This window comes from Salvelinus fontinalis, chromosome 20 (genome assembly GCF_029448725.1).
Source record: "Salvelinus fontinalis isolate EN_2023a chromosome 20, ASM2944872v1, whole genome shotgun sequence".
NCBI classification, from domain to species: domain Eukaryota; kingdom Metazoa; phylum Chordata; class Actinopteri; order Salmoniformes; family Salmonidae; genus Salvelinus; species Salvelinus fontinalis.
This window is the reverse complement of record NC_074684.1, coordinates 44389121-44404925: the sequence shown is the minus strand read 5'-3', so window position 1 is coordinate 44404925 and position 15805 is coordinate 44389121. Positions and strand designations below refer to the sequence as shown.

The following is a 15805-nucleotide window of genomic DNA, read 5'->3' as shown; positions in this document are numbered from 1 at the left end:
ACGGGTGCACCTCAGCCACGCTCAAGGTACTAAACGATATCATAACCGCCATCCATAAAATACATTACTGTGCAGCCGTCTTCATCGACCTGGCCAAGGCTTTCGACTCTGTCAATCACCATATTCTTATCGGCAGACTCAATAGCCTCGGTTTTTCTAATGACTGCCTTGCCTGGTTCACCAACTACTTTGCAGACAGAGTTCAGTGTGTCAAATCGGAGGGCATGTTGTCCGGTCCTCTGGCAGTCTCTATGGGGGTACCACAGGGTTCAATTCTCGGGCCGACTCTTTTCTCTGTATACATCAATGATGTTGCTCTTGCTGCGGGCGATTCCCTGATCCACCTCTACGCAGACGACACCATTCTGTATACTTCCGGCCCTTCCCTGGACACTGTGCTATCTAACCTCCAAACGAGCTTCAATGCCATACAACACTCCTTCCGTGGCCTCCAACTGCTCTTAAATGCTAGTAAAACCAAATGCATGCTTTTCAACCGTTCGCTGCCTGCACCCGCACGCCCGACTAGCATCACCACCCTGGACGGTTCCGACCTAGAATATGTGGACATCTATAAGTACCTAGGTGTCTGGCTAGACTGCAAACTCTCCTTCCAGACTCATATCAAACATCTCCAATCCAAAATCAAATCTAGAGTCGGCTTTCTATTCCGCAACAAAGCCTCCTTCACTCACGCCGCCAAACTTACCCTCGTAAAACTGACTATCCTACCGATCCTCGACTTCGGCGATGTCATCTACAAAATAGCTTCCAATACTCTACTCAGCAAACTGGATGCAGTTTATCACAGTGCCATCCGTTTTGTTACTAAAGCACCTTATACGACCCACCACTGCGACCTGTATGCCCTAGTCGGCTGGCCCTCGCTACATGTTCGTCGTCAGACCCACTGGCTCCAGGTCATCTACAAGGCTATGCTAGGTAAAGTGCCGCCTTATCTCAGTTCACTGGTCACGATGGCTACACCCACCCGTAGCACGCGCTCCAGCAGGTGTATCTCACTGATCATCCCTAAAGCCAAAACCTCATTTGGACGCCTTTCCTTCCAGTTCTCTGCTGCCTGCGACTGGAACGAATTGCAAAAATCTCTGAAGTTGGAGACTTTTATCTCCCTCAACAACTTTAAAAATCTGCTATCCGAGCAGCTAACCGATCGCTGCAGCTGTACATAGTCCATCTGTAAACTACCCACCCAATTTACCTACCTCACCCCCCATACTGCTTTTATTTATTTACTTTTCTGCTCTTTTGCACACCAGTATCTCTTCTTGCACATGATCATCTGATGATTTATCACTCCAGTGTTAATCTGCTAAATTGTAATTATTCGATTTATTGCCTACCTCCTCATGCCTTTTGCACACATTGTATATAGATTCTCTTTTTTTCTACCATGTTATTGACTTGTTTATTGTTTACTCCATGTGTAACTCTGTGTTGTTGTCTGTTCACACTGCTATGTTTTATCTTGGCCAGGTCGCAGTTGCAAATGAGAACTTGTTCTCAACTAGCCTACCTGGTTAAATAAAGGTAAAATAAAATAAAAATAAAATAAAATAAAAAAATAATGGAACGCAAGCAAAACAACCACACTGTCAGAAATCTAAAAGTAAATGGTGACGTGACAGAGTTGTTAAGTGATGACAATAATCACTCTGATGATCGTAATACATTTTATGATGGTGTTCTGACTCTATTTTTATCTAAATAGTGTATTTATCTATGATTTATGTATTCAAATAGCTACAGTCTTCTTTAAAACTTAACATATCTAATTAAGATGAACCTCATGGCTGATCACAGATTGACATTTCAGAGCCATAAACTACTATCTATCTGCGATTGCACCCCCCCCCCCCCCCCCCCCCTCCCCCAATAAAACTGATTTACAAATGTCTCAGGACTTTTGCTACTCTGTACTAGGGCTACCTTTAAGGTGACGGCCTTACTGGGTCATGGAAGACGAAGTCACATCAAAACTGTTCTGAGATCAAGGCTGTGAAAACTTTAATATTCAATAGAACATTATAGTCCCAACGTTACAAAAATTATAATTTGTGTCTTAATTGTGGTATTATTAACAAACATTTGTGTTTTTTGGGTTCAGGATGTTCCCGTTTTCTTACATGAGGCCAATGTATAGACTTCAAATCAGTACTCTTGGTGCAAACGTTAAATCGGTTACTAAAATCTAACATTTTTAATTCCTGTCGATTCCCAAATTCCCAAAACATGCATTTCTATTTCTACAGTATTTATTACCACAGTAGCATGTGTTTGATATTGTTATGGCAGCAGCAGTATCAGAGAGCTGCAGCAGCTCAAGGCAATAGAAATATGTCTGCTTTGCAATGCAAACTGATTCAGTGTTCATATTATCAAATGTGTATTTTTCCTCTCCCCGGTAGTAGAGCACGCAACGTATTTGTCCTTCGAAGGTAAAAATGCAGACAGTCACCTCATTGGATAACATTCACCCACAAGTCATTGCTTCTCCAATATGAAGCAGTACATTGGTAGTGCCAGTCATTCATCTAGTTACTTCCTCAGTTCTGTTTATTCCTATGTGGAACAGAAAGCTTCCCACTAGAGAGCGCTTTTGCCCTGTTACTGTGCCCTGCGGTCCTCTGCCTGCTTGGATACGATGTTCCGTAACAGTTAATCATCTTCCTAAACCATCATTTTCTGCAACAACAAAAAAAAAAAACTAGTGGTTCAAATTACTGCACACCGTAGTGCTAGTTCCACTGTGCCAGCCTGCTCCAGGGGCAGAAGGTAGAGGATAGGTCAACAGGCCCTAGGTGACGCCAGCCAGTCTTGTGCCAGGCATGGTAGATCTCAGGCCCAGACCCCTGGTCCTATATCATGCTGGCCAGCCAGGGAGGGAGGAAGAGTCCAGATCCTATATCATGCTGGCCAGCCAGGTAGGGAGGAAGAGGCCAGGTCCTATATCATGCTGGCCAGCCAGGGAGGGAGGAAGAGTCCAGATCCTATATTATGCTGGCCAGCCAGGTAGGGAGGAAGAGTCCAGATCCTATATCATGCTGGCCAGCCAGGTAGGGAGGAAGAGTCCAGATCCTATATCATGCTGGCCAGCCAGGTAGGGAGGAAGAGTCCAGATCCTATATCATGCTGGCCAGCCAGGTAGGAAGGAAGAGTCCAGATCCTATATCATGCTGGCCAGCCAGGGAGGAAGGAAGAGTCCAGATCCTATATTATGCTGGCCAGCCAGGTAGGAAGGAAGAGTCCAGATCCTATATCATGCTGGCCAGCCAGGGAGGGAGGAAGAGTCCAGATCCTATATCATGCTGGCCAGCCAGGTAGGGAGGAAGAGTCCAGATCCTATATCATGCCAGCCAGCCAGGTAGGGAGGAAGAGTCCATGTCCTATATCATGCTGGCCAGCCAGGTAGGGAGGAAGAGTCCAGATCCTATATCATGCTGGCCAGCCAGGTAGGAAGGAAGAGTCCAGATCCTATATCATGCTGGCCAGCCAGGGAGGGAGGAAGAGTCCAGATCCTATATCATGCTGGCCAGCCAGGTAGGAAGGAAGAGTCCAGATCCTATATCATGCTGGCCAGCCAGGTAGGAAGGGAGAGTCCAGATCCTATATCATGCTGGCCAGCCAGGTAGGGAGGAAGAGTACAGGTCCTATATCATGCTGGCCAGCCAGGTAGGAAGGAAGAGTCCAGATCCTATATCATGCTGGCCAGCCAGGTAGGAAGGGAGAGTCCAGATCCTATATCATGCTGGCCAGCCAGGTAGGGAGGAAGAGTCCAGATCCTATATCATGCTGGCCAGCCAGGTAGGGAGGAAGAGTCCATGTCCTATATCATGCTGGCCAGCCAGGGAGGGAGGAAGAGTCCAGATCCTATATCATGCTGGCCAGCCAGGTAGGGAGGAAGAGTCCAGATCCTATATCATGCCAGCCAGCCAGGTAGGGAGGAAGAGTCCAGATCCTATATCATGCTGGCCAGCCAGGTAGGGAGGAAGAGTCCAGATCCTATATCATGCCAGCCAGCCAGGTAGGGAGGAAGAGTACAGGTCCTATATCATGCTGGCCAGCCAGGCAGGGAGGAAGAGTCCAGATCCTATATCATGCTGGCCAGCCAGGTAGGGAGGAAGAGTCCAGATCCTATATCATGCTGGCCAGCCAGGTAGGGAGGAAGAGTCCAGATCCTATATCATGCTGGCCAGCCAGGTAGGGAGGAAGAGTCCAGATCCTATATCATGCTGGCCAGCCAGGTAGGGAGGAAGAGTCCAGATCCTATATCATGCTGGCCAGCCAGGTAGGGAGGAAGAGTCCAGATCCTATATCATGCTGGCCAGCCAGGTAGGGAGGAAGAGTCCAGATCCTATATCATGCTGGCCAGCCAGGTAGGAAGGAAGAGTCCAGGTCCTATATCATGCTGGCCAGCCAGGTAGGGAGGAAGAGTCCAGATCCTATATCATGCTGGCCAGCCAGGTAGGGAGGAAGAGTCCAGATCCTATATCATGCTGGCCAGCCAGGTAGGGAGGAAGAGTCCAGATCCTATATCATGCTGGCCAGCCAGCCAGGGAGGGAGGGAGAGTCCAGATCCTATATCATGCCAGCCAGCCAGGTAGGGAGGAAGAGTCCAGGCCCTATATCATGCTGGCCAGCCAGGGATGGATTAAGAGTCCAGGTCCTATATCATGCCAGCCAGCCAGGGAGGGAGGAAGAGTCCAATGGTTCCTAGGAGACACACAATGATAAACATCCACAGGAAGATCCGGTCAATCACCATGGCAACATACTTCCAGTCTTCCTTCACCTGGATGGAGAGTGAGATGAGAGAGAGATACATGAATGAATGGTAACAGTTTTAGTTGGATTTAGTGCAATGATCATGATGGTTTAAGTTGAACAATCTTTGTAATTGAATGTTCGACAAAAAAAATAGCAGCTATGTGCAATATTAGAGCTACAAATACTACCCTGTTTATCTGTGTTACTGTATGCCTGTCATAACCAGTATACCGGTGTACCGGCACTACCAAATGGTATACTGGGTATACTGTATAGTCATTGTAGATACTTGGCATTTCAGCAATGGAAAGATCCTTTTACTGGAATACAAAGGATCTGTATGCCATAACCACACACACTAAAGTCTGTTCCAAGTTGAGTTACACCATAAATACTCACACTAAAGTCTGTTCCAAGTTGATTTACACCATAACCACTCCCTCTGGATACTACGTCATAAATACTCACACTAAAGTCTGTTCCAAGTTGAGTTACACCATAAATACTCACACTGGATACTACACCATAAATACTCACACTGGATACTACGTCATAAATACTCACACTGGATACTACATCATAAATACTCACACTGGATACTACGTCATCAATACTCACACTGGATACTACATCATAAATACTCACACTGGATACTACGTCATAAATACTCACACTGGATACTACATCATAAATACTCACACTGGATACTACATCATAAATACTCACACTGGATACTACATCATAAATACTCACACTAAAGTCAGCGTCCTCTGCCCTCAGGTGGTCTGCGATATACTGCAGTCCCTCCAGAGCACGTATCACGCTGGGAGACAAAGGGAACTCTATCCCTCTAGAGTCTGACACCAAGTTAGCCGGTCGCTGGGTGGGGTTAACCCTTCTATTCACCCCTCCTCCTCCTTCAACCCCTCCATCCAGGCGGTTATGGGGCTGCCCTGCCCCTGGGTGTGGATGGTTCTGCTGGGGTGGAGGAGTGGAGCCCGGAGGTCTGGGTGACGGAGGACGGAAAGAGAAGTAAGACGTCAGCTCCCCCAGCTCAAGGTCCTCATAACAGGGGGTCCGTCTTTGGAGGTCCTCCGTTGTCCCTCCTCCGTCCCGGAGCCAGCTGGCTGAGGTACTGAGGAAGGGAGGAGGGCCTAGGCCTGGGAGAAAGAAGGAAATCAATTTGAGAAATTTGAAATATATATAGGGCTGGTTTCCAGAACACAGATTTTCTAGTCTTGGACTTTAAAGACATGTTCACTGAGAGTGGTTGTTAGTGGAAGACTGGGATTAATCTGTGGTTGGGAAAGGGCCTCAAAGAGTTGTCTCTTCTATGGGAGTACATACAACATATATAGATTAAAATCAGGAGGGGAAAAAAATATATGAAAAACTCAATCCACCGATTTATTTCCATTGTGGTCCTTATTGCTACCTGGGCATGTATCCACAAAGCATCTCAGAAAAGGTTCTTAGGAATCCTGTTAAAACCGGATTTAAGACAAAAAAAGAAACTCCCAGTTCAGAGTGGGTTTTCGGATGATGGACCGGTGGAGGTTGATGAAGAGAGGACGGTTCATAATAATGGCAGGAACGGAGCAAATGGCATCAAAAACCATGGAAACCATGTTTTTTGATTCCATTCCACTAATTCCGCTCCAGCCATTTTAACTCAAGCCAGTCCTCCCCAATTATCCCCAACCTCCTGTTGGTTAAGGCACTGCTCAGACAACTCTTGAGCCAGGAGCAAAAATCAATTCATAAAAAGTTGGTACCTTCACGACAGTTTGAGGTACCGCAAAGGAAAGATGGTGATGACGCTCTTATGGCATTGTTGCAAATAATGGGGAATAGCCAATCACGATGAGACACCGTCGCCAGCAACCAATCACGATGAGACACCGTCGCCAGCAACCAATCACGATGAGACACCGTCGCCAGCAACCAATCACGATGAGACACCGTCGCCAGCTGCTCTATAGCAATACTCAGACAACCACAGTGAATGTGACTGTACATCATAGATTTCAATGGTAAAACCTTCATGCCTTTCATTTTCGCCTGACACCATAACTTTGCTAATTAGGAAAATAACTAACTATTAATTATACTATGTTTGAAGCATAACGTTTTACCAATTCTGATATTTTGAATAATTGAATAGTTATATTGCACTGAATCATACATGATGATGCTGTTGAAAGCAGAATTTTGATAATATTACCGTGATATAGACACACTCATCACTCGTCTAAATCGCTTTGAAAACAGTAGGCGTCAAGTTACTTCTCGACAATGGTTTCAAAGGTCTATCATTTTCACCGAACACATTCAAGTTAACATAGGCCTTAGATGTTTCCTTTTGCCCAATTTATATGTCCCATGTCCCAAAACAACAGCATTTTGATAATACAGTATATCAAAACACTCATCACCAGGGTTGAATGGGATTACAGGGGCTGAACCCCTGGGCCCAGGCCCATGGGGGACCTAAGAGCAGCAAAAAAAAGAAAGTAAAAATAAAACTACATATATTCAGTTAGATATATATACAGTGCCTTCGGAAAGTGACTTTTGGACTTTTCCCACTTGTTACGTTATCAACCCTCATCAATCTACACACATTTTTACCTTAATTTAACTAGGCAAGTCAGTTAAGAACACGTTTTTATTTTCCATGACAGCCTAGGAACAGTGGTTTAAATGCTTTGTTCAGGGGCAGAACGACATATTTGTACCTTGTCAGCTCGGGGATTTGAACTTTCAACCTTGCGGTTACTAATACAACACTCTAACCACTAGGCTACGCTGCCGCCAAAACAACATCCCCACAATGACAAAGCAAACAAGACTATTTGCTAATTTAGATATATTTTTTAAATTGAAATATGACTTAACTTCTTATGGCTATTCAGACCCTTTACTCAGTACTTTGTTGAAGCGCCTTTGACAGCGATTAAAGCAATTTTTCCCATTCTTCTCTGCAGATCCTCTCAAGCTCTGTTAGGTTGGATGGGGAGCGTCGCTGCACAGTTATTTTCAGGTCTCTCCAGAGATGTTCGATCGGGTTCAAGTCTGGGCTCTGGCTGGGCCACTCAAGGACATTCAGAAACTTTTCCCAAAGCCACTCCTGCGTTTAGGGTCATTGTCCTGTTGGAAGGTGAACCTTCACCCCAGTCTGAGGTCCTGGATGCTCTGGAGCAGGTTTTCATCAAGGATCTCTTTGTACTTTGCTCTGGTCATCTTTCCCTCGATCCTGACTAGTCTCCCAGTCCCTGCTGCTGAAAAACATCCCCACAGCATGATGCTGCCAGCACCATGCTTCACCGTAGGGATGGTGCCAGGTTTCCTCCAGACGTGACGCTTGGCATTGAGAGTTCAATCTTGGTTTCATCAGACCAGATAATTTTGTATCTCATGGTCTGCGAATCCTTTGACAAAAGATTGAAGTGCCTTTGAACAGGGTATGGTAGTAGGTACCAGGCGCACCGGTGTGTGCCATTAACTGCAACAATGATGGGTTTCATGTATCAACAATGGTCCACTGTCCAAAGGACATCCAGCCAACTTGACACAACTGTGGGAAGCATTGGAGTCAACATTGCCAGCATCCCTGTGGAATACTTTCAACACCTTGTAGAGTCCATGAACCAATGAATTGAAAAAAACAAAAGCCCTGCGGCCTGTGATTTCTTTATCCGGCGTGCTGATCACTCCCGTTCATCTAGTCTAAATCGCTTTAGCATGTCTCCAAAGGGACAACTTGAAATAACATGATTTAGGTTCATGGAAAAATTTAAAGAAACTATGTATTATCCTAGTGTTTATAAGTACTTAAGCATATACTATGAATTAGGCCTCAACTCTTAACTGGTGAGGACAGCTCATGAGGTCTCCTAAATATCTGTCCATTAGGTGGGACTCTTAAGAGTGAAGAGGCTCTTTGTGGATATGGACCCAGGTCTCACTTAGGAAAAAGGTTGTCTGACTTCAATGGGACTTTCTGGTTAAAAATGTAAAGAAACTCATCTGGTAGTGGTGGTGGTGATACGTCCTGGTCAGGGCAGTATAGCGGGAACATGGTGCCATTTATCCTGGTCAGGGCAGTATAGAGGGAACATGGTGCCATTTGTCCTGGTCAGGGCAGTATAGAGGGAACATGGTGCCATTTGTCCTGGTCAGGGCAGTATAGAGGAAACATGGTGACATTTGTCCTGGTCAGGGTAGTATAGAGGGAACATGGTGCCATTTGTCCTGGTCAGGGCAGTATAGAGGAAACATGGTGCCATTTGTCCTGGTCAGGGCAGTATAGAGGGAACATGGTGCCATTTGTCCTGGTCAGGGCAGTATAGAGGGAACATGGTGCCATTTGTCCTGGTCAGGGCAGTATAGAGGAAACATGGTGCCATTTGTCCTGGTCAGGGCAGTATAGAGGAAACATGGTGCCATTTGTCCTGGTCAGGGCAGTATAGAGGGAACATGGTGCCATTTGTCCTGGTCAGGGCAGTATAGAGGGAACATGGTGACATTTATCCTGGTCAGGGAAGCATATAGGGAACATGGTGCCATTTGTCCTGGTCAGGGCAGTATAGAGGGAACATGGTGACATTTGTCCTGGTCAGAGCAGTATAGAGGGAACATGGTGCCATTTGTCCTGGTCAGGGCAGCATATAGGGAACATGGTGCCATTTGTCCTGGTCAGGGCAGTATAGAGGGAACATGGTGCCATTTGTCCTGGTCAGGGTAGTATAGAGGGAACATGGTGCCATTTGTCCTGGTCAGGGCAGTATAGAGGGAACATGGTGCCATTTGTCCTGGTCAGGGAAGCATATAGGGAACATGGAGCCATTTATCCTGGTCAGGGCAGAATATAGGGAACATGGTGCCATTTATCCTGGTCAGGGCAGTATAGAGGGAACATGGTGACATTTGTCCTGGTCAGGGCAGTATAGAGGAAACATGGTGCCATTTGTTCTGGTCAGGGCAGTATAGAGGGAACATGGTGCCATTTGTCCTGGTCAGGGCAGTATATAGGGAACCGGGTGACATTTGTCCTGGTCAGGGCAGCATAGAGGGAACATGGTGCCATTTGGGATGCACACAGACTCTAGGGACTTATTTCTCATGTGGTCCTCATCATTATCAGCATCTAACCTGCTGGTCTGGCGGTGATGGTCCGTCCCTGGTGCCATGCCACCGCTGCCCCCTGCTGGAGCATCAACAACCTGCGTCTCCGTCCGTCCGGCGCAGGCCGCCTCATGAACAGCCACCTGGGGATCAGGTCCAGGAAGATAGAGTGGACCCAGCGAGGCATCTTATGGGTCCCCGGGGAGCGGTGGTGGACGTTGAGGACAAACACGGTGATGACGATGGAGAGAGTGACGAAGATCATGGTGAAGAGGAGGTACTCTCCGATCAGAGGGATGACCAGGGAGGTGGAAGGGATGATCTCTGTGATGAGGAGCAGGAAGACGGTGAGGGAGAGGAGGACGGAGATACACAGAGTGATCTTCTCTCCACAGTCTGAAACAACGAGGAAAAAGAGGAGAAGAAGAAACAAACAGACTTTATTTATTATCTTGCAGAAAATGGAAATGTGTATTTTTTGCTCCCAATCCAACCCCCCCAAAACAAACACACACACACACACACACACACACACACACACACACACACACACACACACACACACACACACACACACACACACACACACACACACACACACACACACACACACACACACACACACACACACTGGTCCTTCAGCTTAGACCACTTCTGTTTTTCTAATGTTGGGCAGAGAGAAATGTTCATAAATAGTATTTCAGTTTAACCACAAATTATCTATTTACAGTAAAGGATTAGGCTTTTCACACATTTAGTTAGAAGAAAAACTTTTTTGTTCGTTTGTTAACAAGACATTCGTGGAGTGGTTGAAAAATGAGTTTTAATGACTCCAACCTAAGTGCATGTTAACTTCCGACTTCAACTGTACATATCAGGTGGTTTGGAATTATGTTTAATATCATATTTGTTTAGTCATAGTTTATTTGAACTTGTTTCAATGTTGACAGTAAAATTGTATATTTGAATCAATGTCATTGTTGAAATGTCAGGCCATGAACCTAAATAAAGACATACCTACCTATATTGAAATATAATGTGAAGCCACAGTCAAATGATTCCTGCCTGAACAGTGACTCCTACTGGTATATGACCAGTGACCTTCAGGTGCTTTCAGACCATCTGGGCTGGAACTGGAAGCTGTTTCTTATATGATAGTCTGAGCTGGGTGTTAATGAGACAGGTACTGAGCTGCAGGGAGACTCCGGATACCAGCTCACAAAGACCACTGACTGTGACATCACTCTGACTGTTACATCCCTCTGACTGTGACATCACTCTGACTGTGACATCACTCTGACTGTGACATTACTCTGACATCACTCTGACTGTGACATCACTCTGACATCACTCTGACTGTGACATCACTCTGACGGTGACATCACTCTGACATCACTCTGACTGTGACATCACTCTGACTGTGACATCACTCTGACTGTGACATCACTCTGACTGTGACATCACTCTGACTGTGACTCTCCAGAGGAAGGACAACAACAGTAAGTGGAGTTGTCAGGCGGAGAACCAGGGAGAAAGTGAAGACCTTCCTGGACTTCACCTCCACATTCTCAGGTAGACACTGTCACATAGATATCGATACCATTTCATCAAGTAGTTATAAATCAGCCTTTTTTGACTGCATGTTGGTTGTCTGTATTCCAGAGAAGGGTGGTGAGGGGAGGACAGGCTCATAATAATGACTGGAATGGAATGGTATCACCATGGAAACCACATGTTTAATGTGTTTGGTGCCATTCCATTTATTCCGTTCCAGCCATTACTGTGAGCCCATCTTCTAATTTTAAGTGCCACCAGCCACCACTGATATTCACCCATTTTCTAACGTGGCCAACAGGCCCAAGTCCTGCTCCCTCTGTGATGCCAAATCCCACTTCTCCAGGTGCACCTGGTAAGATGTTATTTAGTCTGAACAACCAAAGTCTTAATTTATGCACAACTAGAAATGATTAAATTCAGAGGGGAAGTTTTTTCATCTCATGAACATTATACATGGATAAAAGACCATTGGTAATTAGCATCCTCTATACAAACCTTGCTTTACATCTTCAGCTTCAGACCTTCCCTACTTCTCACTTAAAACATAGTTTATGTGTATTAAGACCTCAAGGTTTGTGTTTGATCAATGTCTGTCCTATTGTCCAGGTACCAGAAACAGTGTCCAGTTGTCCATCGACATAGTTGTCTTTGTGGCACAGACCATCATGGTTGCCATAGGTACTATTTACAAAACCAGGAAGAACCACCCACCAGCAGGTGAGAATCACAGGGATTGGTTCCTTTTTAGTTCCATTTAGGTCCCTAGCTTCCACACCTTCAATGTTCACAGATCTAAAAGACTTGATAGATCTATTTCTAATATTGACGAGGGCACCAATCCATCCATAGGCCAATTGGAGCAAACCATAAATTACATTCACACATTCTGTCCTTCAGATCTGTCAACTGCAATGGAATCAGGTCATAAATAGTCCTTTGACATAAATCATCTTGTCCATATTAAACCCTGTTTCAACAATTTCATCTTTGAGGTTTTCTATAGAATGGCCTGTCATGTTGTCTGGTGTGTTTTCTGCTGTTTTGTTCTCTGGATAGAACTTAAAGAAAGCCTCTGGTATTGAGATTCAGGTCCTGCAGGAATGACCCCTTGTCTCCCATTCCTCTCCCAGTGCTCGACTAAGACTTCTATCTAAACTGTCTGTAGCTTTACTGATTGACTAAAATAGTATGTACATTTTTTTTCAGTTGATGTTCATCTATGATAGGGCATAGTGTTTTGGAACTTGGATTTAATTTGCTTTTGAAAATACCGTTTTTTCTGCTTGCATGCAGTATGGATGCAGAAATATATTACGTCATGTTTGGTTGACAAAAGATATGTTTGCGTTTTATTTTCTGCCCGTTGTGAATCGTCAACTTTGAGAAATGTATTTGTTTTGTTAATTTCATTTAACATTTTATTGAATTTTTGTAACTTTTACTAACATAAAAATATATATATATATACAATATGTATGTGAAATCTGGACTATTTTCAGTTGTATCAACCTGTGATGTTCCAAAACCTCCACTAGATGGGGACGTTAGCTAAAAATTGAAACAGTATTGCTTCCGTCTCTCTTGCCCAAACCTGGGCTCGAACCAGGGACCCTCTGAACACATCGAACAACTGTCACCAACAACGCATCATTAGTTATTGCTCCCAAAAAGCAGTGGCTCTTGTAGAGCAAGGAAAACAACAAATACTTCACGTTCTGAGTGATGGCACCAATTGAAACGCTACTAGCTTCACGCTACTAGCTAGGACCTACCCAAAGGGGAGACTAGGACCTACCTGAGGGGAGATAGGAGAATAGGACCTACCTGAGGGGAGACTAGGACCTACCTGAGGGGAGACTAGGACCTACCTGAAGGGGAGATGGGAGACTAGGACCTACCTGAGGGGAGACTAGGACCTACCTGAGGGGAGAATAGGACCTACCTGATGGGATACTAGGACCTACCTGAGCGGAGACTAGGACCTACCTGAGGGGAGACTAGGACCTACCTGAGGGAAGACTAGGACCTACCTGAGGGGAGACTAGGACCTACCTGAGGGGAGACTAGGACCTACCTGAGGGGAGACTAGGACCTACCTGATGGGAGACTAGGACCTACCTGAGGGAAGACTAGGACCTACCTGAGGGAAGACTAGGACCTACCTGAGGGGAGACTAGGACCTACCTGAGGGGAGACTAGGACCTACCTGAGGGGAGACTAGGACCTACCTGAGAGGAGACTAGGATCTACCTGAGGGGAGACTAGGATCTACCTGAGGTGAGATGGGAGACTAGGACCTACCTGAGGGAAGACTAGGACCTACCTGAGAGGAGACTAGGACCTACCTGAGGGGAGAGGGGAGAATAGGACCTACCTGAGGGGAGATAGAAGACTAGGACCTACCTGAGGGAAGACTAGGACCTACCTGAGAGGAGACTAGGACCTACCTGAGGGGAGAGGGGAGACTAGGACCTACCTGAGGGAAGACTAGGACCTACCTGAGGGGAGACTAGGACCTACCTGAGGGGAGACTAGGATCTACCTGAGGTGAGATGGGAGACTAGGACCTACCTGAGGGGAGACTAGGAACTACCTGATGGGAGATAAAAGACTAGGACCTACCTGAGGGGAGACTAGGACCTACCTGAGGGGAGATAGAAGACTAGGACCTACCTGAGAGGAGATAAAAGATCAGGAACTGCCTGAGGGGAGATAGAAGACCAGGACCTGCCTGAGGGGAGATGGGAGACTAGGACCTACCTGAGGGGAGATGGGAGACTAGGACCTACCTGAGGGGAGACTAGGAGACTAGGACCTACCTGAGGGGAGATAGAAGACTAGGACCTACCTGAGGGGAGATAGAAGACCAGGACCTGCCTGAGGGGAGATAGAAGACTAGGACCTGCCTGAGGGGAGATAGAAGACTAGGACCTACCTGAGGGGAGATGGGAGACTAGGACCTACCTGAGGGGAGATAGAAGACCAGGACTGTCAGACAGGAGATGAGCAGACAGGGAATGATCAGGTTGATGGTGTAGAAGAGAGGCAGCCGTCTGATGATGAAGAAGTAGGTGATATCAGGGTAGATCTCATGACAGCAGTCATACTTCTTGGTGTTGTATGTTCCCACTGCGTTGATGATGGCCCACTCTCCACTCTCCCAGTAGTTGTTCAGGTCCACAGTGTTCTAGGGGATAGAGATCAACCGTCCCACTCTATAAAGACCTCACATGGCGTCACGAGAACTACAGAGATGCTTCACAAGTCATCTATAAGCTTATATCATAGTGTATTTTTAATATAGGGGTTCGGGTCTGTCGTGTTCTAAGGGGATGGTGATGCTCTTAAGTGTTCCTTTGTCACACTTGTCTGGTGCCAGTGTGATTCTGCTCTCTGTGTGTCTTGACACTAGCCACGTTTCCAGTCAATTGGCGACAGATTTTCATGCAAATGTACGCATTTTCCCACCAGATCTGTTTGACTTGCTGCGGATGAAAGGCTGTGCGTGATGACGTATTGCACATTAAAAATACATGCTGCGGTTAGAGATCAGCTAGAGTGCGAGTGAAGACAGTGGTGTAAAGTACTTTGGTAAAAATACTTTAAAGTACTACTTAAGTAGTTTTTTGGGGGGGGTATTTGTAGTTTACTATTTATATTTTTGACAACGAAAGAAAATGTTATGTACTTTTTACTCAATACATTTTCCTTTACGCCCAAAAGTATTCGTTACATTTTGAATGCTTAGCAGGACAGGACAATTGTCAGAATTCATGCACTTATCAAGAGAATCATCCCTGCTGCCCCTGATCTGGCGAACTCACTAAACACAAATTCTTCATTTGTAAATTATGTCTGAGTATTGGAGTGTGCCCCTGGCTATCAGTAAAATCGTGCCATCTGGTTTGCTTAATATAAGGAATGATTTATACTTTTACTTTGATTCTTAAGTATTTTAGCAATTACATTTAATTTTGTTACTTAAGTACACTGCTTTGGGAAAGTATTCAGACCCCTTCCCATTTCCCCATTTTGAATATTTAAAAGCAAAAACTTTTAGACTTTTACTCAAGTAGTGTTTAACTAGGTGATTGTCACTTTACTTGAGTCATTTTCTATTAAAAAGGGAATCTTCACATTTACTCAAGTATGACAATTGGGTACTTTTTCCACCTCTAGGTATATCCTTCACGTTGAGATGATTATTGACAAAAGAGCGAGGTTTGTCAATCGGTAGCCAAGCATCGATGATGATGTCACCAGAATAAGACCCTCGATTTGTATTGGAAAGGATCATCAAGCTCATCACTGTGCACTTTTACCACCTTGTCAA

The 15805-nt window shown here is 45.4% G+C and overlaps 1 protein-coding gene across 2 annotated transcripts in view; it reads right to left on the bottom strand.

The window, feature by feature from the left end:
• Positions 1-4314: 4314 nt before the first annotated feature.
• Positions 4315-15805, bottom strand: part of LOC129817861 (neuronal acetylcholine receptor subunit alpha-2-like) — a 47098-nt gene continuing 35607 nt past the window's right edge. Inside the window, exons 6-9 of one of the 2 annotated variants that reach the window (XM_055873455.1) lie at positions 14437-14659; positions 9943-10311; positions 5542-5948; positions 4315-4813 (exon numbers count right to left, since the gene is read on the bottom strand). In XM_055873455.1, coding sequence (XP_055729430.1) covers positions 4688-4813; positions 5542-5948; positions 9943-10311; positions 14437-14659 — 1125 coding nt within the window. In that variant the 3' untranslated portion in view covers positions 4315-4687. The remainder of the gene's footprint in view (positions 4814-5541; positions 5949-9942; positions 10312-14436; positions 14660-15805) is intronic. The other variant, XM_055873456.1, reaches the window with a different exon arrangement.